The 9660-nt window shown below is 34.8% G+C and overlaps 1 protein-coding gene across 1 annotated transcript; it reads right to left on the bottom strand.

The window, feature by feature from the left end:
* Positions 1–908: 908 nt before the first annotated feature.
* LOC141659159 (cullin-1) lies at positions 909–9234 on the bottom strand. Its single transcript, XM_074465910.1, has 20 exons — positions 9076–9234; positions 8664–8802; positions 8461–8560; positions 7406–7591; positions 7183–7230; positions 6898–7101; positions 6739–6816; positions 6437–6526; positions 6277–6357; positions 6111–6173; positions 3637–3672; positions 3470–3556; positions 3217–3366; positions 3080–3135; positions 2869–2989; positions 2624–2785; positions 2368–2511; positions 1734–1952; positions 1459–1626; positions 909–1365 (listed from the first exon to the last, which is right to left on the bottom strand). Exons 2-20 carry the CDS (start codon positions 8795–8797, stop codon positions 1264–1266), a joined length of 2229 nt encoding a protein of 742 aa, XP_074322011.1. The 5' UTR covers positions 8798–8802; positions 9076–9234; the 3' UTR covers positions 909–1263.
* Positions 9235–9660: the final 426 nt, after the last annotated feature.

The raw sequence follows: 9660 nt of genomic DNA, 5'->3' as shown, positions 1-9660 counted from the left end.
TATTTAATGTTAACATATTTTAAAAAAATTAATTAATGTTGAACATTAATATTATTTTTATACTTATATAAATAAGTTAAATATTAGAATAAGATAAAGAGAGTGGCAGTTGGGACATTAAAAACTGAGAGCCTACCCAACAATGAAACATTGCGGAGTGAGCAATGTTCCCTGGCGACATCCCGCAATGTTTCATTGCCGAAGTCAAGACCCGCATTGAAACATTGCTTCCTCCCGCAATGTTTCATTGCTGTGGGTTTGGCTGACTGTCCCCCCAAACCACGTTGGCTCCCGATTAATTCCCATACAATATACATCATCTATCATACATGAGTTGCCAATAATATAATATCCATACAATAATGACCTTAATGGTGTAAATTAACAAAGGCTATCATTGATAAATTACGTACTGACCCGTTCTTTCAAATTCAGATGATGTGACCCGTTCTTTCAAATTCAGATGATGCAAAATATTATTTGCATATGGGAAATTATCCACAGCCAAGTTGGCTGATACACCCGTCGCAATATTACATTGCGGGTTGCCGCAATGTTTCGTTGCGGCGAGTGAGTGTACTCGCAATAAAACAATGCAGCTGTTGTATCCCATCCAACAGTGACCGAGAATCCGTTCCCTTTGCATATTTGTATGACATATTTCGTTTAATACGCAAGTTAGAAGATTCAAATTGTATTCAACTCTTTTTTCTTAAATAATTCTTGACCGACTTTGGTTTGACTCACATTTGACTTGATTTTATATACCAACATCATAAAGTATTTGTTTAGAATTTCTAATTCATTCCAAGATCTGTGGTTTTTATACTAACATTTGACTTGATTTTGTATACTTGTCATAAGCAACCACCAAGCAGGCTAATTTACCAAGAAAAATATTTGAAAGGTTTGCTTAAAATCATTGTGCATATCATTCGCATAAAGAAAAAAAAAACATCAGACCTGTGGTGCAAAATTGCCACATCCGCTAATAAGCACACCTTCCAGTAAGGATAAATATTAATAGCATTTTCCACCACCACAAAGTTATATTTATCTACTTTAATAACCCAGCTTTTAAGGTCATATACAAGAGCTCCCAACGTTATGGTTTCTCGAGTACTCATCAAAAGAAGCACTTCTAAATTGCCAAGAATTATGGCTTGCTCAATTCTTCTGTGCCCGTCCCTGGCATCCATTACTTGTCCAGATCAAGAAATTCAGTTTGTGATACATAATTTGCTGCATTCCAGATTCAAGTAATCATGCCAAATATCTGAAAAGGTTGGCATTATCCTTGTCTCTTTCCAGATAATCACGCGTTATTAAATCTTCGATTCTCTTCTTAATTGCTTTGACATCAGGCTGCATAGTTACATATAACAATGTCATTTTGTAGAAAAAAATTTTGTGCACTTAAAGGATGAATCAAGCAGACATAGGCACGTGCAGATCTACCTTAAACATGCGTCCCAATTGCTCAACACATTCCATAACCAATTGTTGGTAGCCCAAAACTTTACGGCTCTTCATAATGCGGACAATAGATGCATCAATGGCATATCGCCGGTCCTTGTCAACATCTTCAATTACCTTTTTCTTCTCATCAACTGGAGGTAGTGGAATCTGCATTCCCGCAAAACATTTTACAAACCCTCCAAAAAATGACCAAAACTTTTGGCTCAAACAAGATATGATGATACGAGGGATTAAACACTAAACCAAAACCATACCTTAATTCTCCTCATTTTGTCAGTGAACTTGGAGTTGAACTCAAAGTAATCCGTAGGGGAAATTGTTTTGTTGTTCGGCTCTTTAGTAAGAATTTTATACTTGGCACATGAAAGGGAATGAAGCAGGCGAACAACATCATCATCCGACAAATTTAACTGAGTCATGATTTCTTGATAACTCAACCTATCAGAAGTATTAAATAACAGGAGAGCAGAGGCCTAAAGAAATTAAAAAAAAATGTCAGATAGATCTTCCAAGATAACATGAGGAATTCAAGAGAACAAACAGATTAAAGAACAATTAACCTGAAAAATTAGGCAATTATTGTTGGAATCAATGAAATAATGTTCTCTAAACAATTATAATAGTATATCAATGCTTGTTCGGAGCATAACAGATCAACCTTGCACACATTATGTCACAAAACTGAGACTTCACATGAAATGCTTAATTAACCTAAAAACTAATACTTCATCTCAATTACAAAAAAAAAATCCATGTAAGCAAGAATATTCAACAGCGCTAAAGCCGATAACTTCAGTTTTGTTGATAAAAAAATTATTTGGCTATTCTATACTCCTCCAATATAACATCACGGATATAAGAGAAAAAACAGATTAAACAACATATAACCTGGTAGGTTGTCACAATCAGCTCAATGGTTTTGGGTTCAAATTTTCCATTGATATTACAAGTACCCAGAGAATATATCCATGTGAGCTTTCTATGCTTCGTTTTTGTTTGATAAAATTCTCTAAATACTTCAACGCACTTGACCTGATTCATAAGTTAAAAAAAGAAAACAAAAACGTTAATTACAACAATATAAAAAGGTGTCAATATATTCACATTGACGGAAGTCATCAGGTATGATATCTAAGATTTTCACCATCTCAGCAGGAAGGTTGAGATCGAAGGATTTATAACTAGGCCAGAAGCCAGTGGTCAGAACAGTAACCGTCAAGTCAATGCCAGGATTCACATTGGCATTATTTCCCAGATACTCCTCAAAGCTGGATTGATTTTCTTTAGCCAAAGTCAAATCTGTGACCTGAAGATACGAGGCGAAGATTACTCAAGTATCAAAATACTAGCTTATATGACCCGAGTACCAAAATAGAGAATGAAATTTACCATCCCCTCCATTTTCGATGTGAACTGACCACCGCACTGTTGCTTTAGTTTAGTCAAAATACTTCGTTCATGCTCGTCATTTGCACTCTTATCAAAGAGAAGTCTCCGTGCAAGCTTTTTTCTGCCATCAACCATAAAAAGAAATTATATAAACACTATTTCTTAGCTGTACAGGCAAGCAAATAGATAACATAACACTTAAATACTTTACCTGTAAAATTCAGCGAACAAGTCTTTATCGCTAATGTAAGCTAACAATTTTACTACCTAAAAATCAGATAAAAAATCCTATAAGTCTCCAAATCCACCAAAAAAACCAGCAATTCATAGCTAGTCAAAACGCCATACCTTCTCAAGTGTTTCTTCAATAGCCTCATCACTTAATTTCTCACTCCCACCCTTTTTGAGGATGTTATCACAGAAAGTAGCAAGTAGTTCAGCATTAGAGCTTCCAGCAACACCCTTGTTGCAAAAGATTTCAAAAGCCTCCTTGAGAGCCTAGAAAGAAAGGAATTAACACCATTACAAGATGATACAAAGATTTCATAATCAACAGGCTTAGACTAAAAGTACTCAGGCAGCACATTATAGAAGATCTTACCTTATGGAAAAGAGTATGGTTTGTAAAGCAGTCATTCACATAGGCGAGGTATTTGTCATGTAATTCAATAATTTTTCTAACAAAAACCTGAACATTCAGAATTTTAGTCAGTGCATATCAGATACATTCCTGAAGCTTAGGTGGTGCAGTAAAGCGTTATGCATTACCTGCTCCTGTAAACTAACCACGTCTCTCTTTTCTGCCTGTATAGTACATCATAGTTTAAAAATCAGTTGAAATTATACATTTTTTGCTCCAAAGGATGCAACATAAGTATAGTTTGTAGGTGCTTAAAGTGAATCAACTTACAAGCTGATAAGAAAGAAATTAAGCAAATAACTTAGCAAAGACATATCAAGTCACTAAAGGCTTGACAAAATGTAGACACCAAGTTCATTTAACTTCTAGACACTGCATGGAACATTGATTGGTTGCATACCAAAGCACAGGAGTACAATATCTATATTGAGTATATAGAACTTGTGTTATGACCACCTCCATATAAGGTCTTCCCGTTCTATCATCTGACTTGTGTTCTTATAATATTCAGACCAAATGACTTGATGAATTTACATTGGTACGTCTGCCTAGTATGGGTAACATGAGTAACATAGGAGTCACCCAGAAAGAGAAACCAGACTTTAGAGACCTAAAGCATATGAACTGCAGAACAAGGTGGATGTACTTTCTTTTAGAATACGAGAAAATAAGGTTCTAAATATATCAGTGGACAGTTGTGTTTATAGTATGACCCCAATACCCCGTACTCTAAATACCGAAGAACCAGCTAGGCTGATACTTGCTTCTGATGTGTTCCAGACTCGGAAACTTCTTGGACAAGCAAGTAGAGCTTTCTCTGTGTCTAATTTATATATAATATTTCTTTTATATGTGAGAGAACACGTAAAGGATAGCGCACACAATTTACAATCTAATCTAACCAAAAGCGAAGTTGTGCCTGTACAACCTCCAACTATCATTTAAAAGTTAACACGAAGCTCAAAATTCGAAGAGTAGACATCTCCGCCATTAACTTTAAAATCCTCTGCCAATAGTGCATCACCTTATCTTCAAATTTACGGAATTCCCTATACAACTACAGATTTCGAGAAACACACTGTACATATACAGAAATACTTTTTTTCTCCCAAATCACTCTCCATAATGTTACTTATACTTGATATCCTACACAAATGTTATTGAAGGCGAGATGCGCACCGAGGCGCTAGGGTCCCTTGATGCCTAGGCGATAAGGTGCGACGCGAGGCGCGCGCCTCAACGAAATGAGACAAATTTATTTAGAAAACGAATTATATATTATAGGACTCTGCAAAACACCACAAATAGGAATATGAAATTTAAAGGAAGTTCCGTGTTGGATCAGTTTTCTTACTATCACTTTTTTCGACAGTCATTGCTCCTTTACAGTGTAAATTCTTACATATCTATTAGTAAGTAACCGGAAACAGCAAAAGAACAAGCAAGTACATGGTATATAAGTATGTATAACACTATAACGGAATGTACATAAACAATATATCCATATAATAATATATAACAATATATATCTACATGATACACACACAGCTTTACTGAGAAGAAAAGAGATAGAAAATACATGGATATGTAGGGTATATCTTCACATTCGTTATTATTAATTAAATGGATTTTTAACACACAGATTTACTATATATATCTACATGAATGGCGCCCTCTAACAACATTGTCCTCTACTATTATAATTTATAACACTTATCTAAACACATTATCAACAATCTAAAAGGGTTTTCATCTTAGAAATTAATTAATCTTTCCAACTCAATTTGTGATGAATTAATAATAGACTAATTTGGAAAACTAGCATGTTTAGTGTTAAGAAAGAATATAACCAAAATCTACAATGTTTGAAGTAATTTTTATTAGAGTAATGATTAGAGAAGAAATATTAATATGATTTGGAAAAGGTGAAAAAATACAGATGAAGTTCTTTCAAAATATTATTGCAGTAATTAGACAAATGATATTTAAGTAGCCGAGGCCTTTCATTCCTATAAGGGTAAACTTTTGTTCAGTTCTATAGAAACTTCACTTGACCAGAAATCAGAGTATAAGGTAACAAGAACAGTTATAAAAGCAATAAATACAGGTAAGAGGGTGATACGTTCATATAAACATTCTCGAATTATATTCCAGATTATTTCAAATCTAATTTTTATTAGAGTAATGATTAGAGAAGAAATATTAATATGATTTGGAAAAGGTGAAAAAATACAGATGAAGTTCTTTCAAAATATTATTGCAGTAATTAGACAAATGATATTTAAGTAGCCGAGGCATTTCATTCCTATAAGGGTAAACTTTTGTTCAGTTCTATAGAAACTTCACTCGACCAGAAATCAGAGTATAAGGTAACAAGAACAGTTATAAAAGCAATAAATCCAGGTAAGAGGGTGATACAGTTCATATAAACATTCTCGAATTATATTCCAGATTATTTCAAATCTATAGTAGAATATCATCAGAGAAATAACCGACGTCAGAACAGCCAGAATGAAGTCCAGTAAATCCATCAACAACCTTGTAGGCTTCACCTCGACATAGACTACTACAACTAAAATCCGATGAGAAATGTTGAACTAACCTTCTTGTTGCTTGCTGCATCTTCTGCTTGTTTAACCAATGCCATCCCTTCATTTGTAACATGCTGCATCAAGGAACAACAAAATATTGTTAAGATACGAGCCGTATATGCAAACATTGCTAATTCTTGCTTCTAGCAAAACAGTCCCACTATGTAGTTTACAAACCTGCTTAAAAATATAAGAAACTGGATCCAGGCCTTTAGGTATTTTCGAGAAGAGTCTGTACATCCTAGACAAATCATCCACCTAAAAAATTGATGGAAAGAATTAGCAAATCGAGCAAAAATCATATAACCAACTTGACCAGCAGAAGTCCGATGAGTACCTTGTCATCCCTAAGCAATGCATGACAACCAGAATGTTCCTTCTCGAGTAATTGGGTTGCATACACAGATAGCAGCTCATGTTGCACTTTCTAGAACAGCAACCAACAACAATAATAATAGTTGTTAGAATAATAAATATACCACCAAAACTTGAGCAAAATGCAAAAGCACAATCAAATAACGTGGTTGGATACTTGGATCATCTCAGAAGTCAGACCATTGCACTACCATTAAATCATCCATCTCATGACTGAATTAAAAATAAAGAAAGCTTTTGACAAGTAATTACAGGAGAACAGACCTCAAGCAACTTTGGCTCGCTACTAAAATGTAGGTAGTGGGAAACCCTGTCCTTCTCTCGTCGCAAACATTCTTCTGCCTGGAATTGCAGAAAAGATATTCATAAATCATCTAGGAAATGAAAAATATCTGTAAAAATGAATATAGGTAATAATGTTACCTTTAACATATAATCAGGACAAGAATCTTCAAGGATCCAGTTTGAAGCTTTTCGAGAATAGTAAGCAGCAGTATCAGTGAGCATGGCTTCTTCAAAGTCATTCTCATATTGATCCATTTGACTCATTCCGATTTCAACAAATATATCTAACACGTTCTTTAATAAAGCTCGGTCAATCTGTTCCCCCTCACGCTCTTGATCGATCTGTTACAAGAATACTATCATGTGACCAGATTGAAAACCAAGAAAAATATTGACTATTAAACAAAAAAGAAAAGAACATACCAGAGATATTACAGCATCCCTCACTTTAACTTTCAGCTCCTGATAGACCTGAAACCAAGGTACAAGTTCCAACAATATTAAAAGCAGTCTAACTTTTTATTATCTTTGCTTAATCTTAATGCATCAGAATTATAACAACAGAGTGTAACAAACTTCCAAAGAATGTATGTCAGACATGTATAAGAATCAATAGCTGAAAACAGAGTACAAAACCAATAGTTACCAGATCCCGGAAGCACGTGAGTCCAACTTCATGAAGTGCAGGAAGTGACCTCCTCGCAATGAAGTACCGATCAAGATAGTGAAAGAATCGAGAAAGCCACCTGACCATGACTTTATGGTTTGTCCATCTATTCACGAGCTCTCTCAACATAAACTCATCATGCTTCTCTCGTAAAGAAGGCAGGACCTGAATCATAATCAAACACATTAAATTAGCTATTAAAAGAACGGCCAAGATGTTACCTCCGGGTTAAGCATTGACCACTAGAGTTGTAAAATATGATCAAGCAAAACAAATGTGTGAGCCTTTAAACTGGAAAGTTGGTCTACAAGGCAAGGTCATATAATAAAGCTGAAGAATTGCAGTGTTGGCGCATGGGAGAATAGAAAATTCATTCAAAAAGGAACCTCCAAGTTTACTTTCACCTCCATTCACCTCCATGAAGAGATAATGCCTATGTTACCTGGACTGAAGTATTGGCGTCGAGCACGAGCGCGGATCCAAGAATCGTATTCTTACTATATATAGATTTAGGATTCTTAAACATGCATCCGAAATTGGATACGGATGCGGGGACTCGCATTTAGGTTTCACGTAAGTAATATTTTACATTAGTGGATTACTGCTCTCCGAATTTCTGTTACCTATCTATCCAATTTCGGGTTCCTTCATAAGATACGAATCTTATCAAAGTTCTAATTCCAGTAAGATATAACATATTATTCAATTGTTTGCATTAAGTATTACTTATCAAAAAAGGGAATAATCACATTCGCTACTGAGCCTATTGATTTAGTATTAAACCGCAAACAAAATGTCCCGCGTAGTAATTTTAAAAGAGAAAAACTTAATCTCCAAAACTGCATATAATTGAGATGACTAATGACTGTTTAACTGCTTCTAACCGACGACAAATATATCGCATTGTGGCTACCTTCATTTCTATAAACAAACGTAGCTTCCCACAAAACAAGTGAACTCGAACTCTTGTATAATTAAAAACCACACACACTTAACCTACAACAAATGAGCACTGTCAAAGTAATTAGCCTTACAGTTGAAGTTATGTACTCCTCAAAGGCCTCACGGTACTTGTCATACAGCTGTTGAGAATAATCATGTGGAGGCTTCTGCGTACACATATTATAGATAGTTCTGTACACACCGAAAAAACACTAACACATCAGTTCTGTCACATCATTTCCATCAACAAATAACAAAGACTTAAATTACTCAAGTACACATCGAGAAAACATACGTGTAAAGCATCATATAGTCCTCGGAGCTAAACTGAGGCTCAGGTTGACCTTCGAGAATCTTCTTCAACTTAGTGATCCCTTTCTGCATAAATTCCCATCCATTATCCAAATCGATAGTCTTCCGCTCGTTCATCTCGACTACATAATCATTATTTTCACAAACTCACTTATTACTCAAAAAATTAAACATTATCCCCAAACTCAATAATAACATCACAATTTCATAAACCCTAAGTTACACAGTTATCAAACACAATCGCAACAAAATCATTTATAATCTCTATACAATCGTGTATATAGGTAATCAAACATAGCCTAAAATAAAGTAATCGAAACAATATATGTGTGGTTTTTAGAGAGGGAGGGTGGGAGGGAGGGAGAGAGAGAGAGAGAGATGAGAGAGAGATCTACCTGTTGAGATGGAAATAAAACCCTAGAATTGAATGAATTGAGGTTGGAGAGAAGCAGCGATGGCGATTGAGAGAGATGATAATTAGAGTAATTACAATCTCTGTATTTTTGTTAAGTGTGTTGGGGATTTATATTTAGATACAGACCATTGTCTCCATAGGTCTATTGAGGCCCACCATCTCAAGTCGGTCCCCCTCAACGTTGATATGTATTGTATGGTTATTGGTTTCCACCGTTTTTATTACGAGTAGAGTTTTTTTTTGTTTTTCTGTTTTCCTAAATTTTCCCAAATAACCTGAAATGATAATTGGCGAACTTGATTTGCGATGTATACTTATACATGTACCGGCATATAACTCGTGCATGCGCAGACTGATTATAATATTTCTGTATATTATATTATTGAAAAATTTAAAATTTAGATAGTTAAAATCTTAAGAATTCCTTTGATCGAATAATATCAGGGAGCTTATAGGAAAGTTTGGAGTGTTGAATAGCGGTGAATCTATCGTGTGATTTAGTATTTTTCTTTTTAATATTATTTTTTGGGATTTTTCATAAATATTGGAGTTTTATAATTTTTTG

The sequence above is a fragment of the Apium graveolens genome, chromosome 5, assembly GCF_009905375.1.
Source record: "Apium graveolens cultivar Ventura chromosome 5, ASM990537v1, whole genome shotgun sequence".
NCBI classification, from domain to species: Eukaryota; Viridiplantae; Streptophyta; class Magnoliopsida; order Apiales; family Apiaceae; genus Apium; species Apium graveolens.
The sequence above is the reverse complement of the archived record's forward strand: the minus strand, read 5'-3'. Positions and strand labels throughout refer to the sequence as shown.

What these genes read in the sequence shown, in the direction of transcription:
- LOC141659159 (XM_074465910.1), bottom strand. Translation starts at nt 8,797, where the DNA reads ATGAACGAGCGGAAGACTATCGATTTGGATAATGGATGGGAATTTATG. An exon ending in GTCCTGATTATATGTTAAAG is followed by an intron (nt 6,817 to 6,897) that starts GTAACATTATTA and finishes CTGCAATTCCAG; the next exon opens with GCAGAAGAATGTTTGCGACG. An exon ending in AATTGGGACGCATGTTTAAG is followed by an intron (nt 1,366 to 1,458) that starts GTAGATCTGCAC and finishes GTAACTATGCAG; the next exon opens with CCTGATGTCAAAGCAATTAA.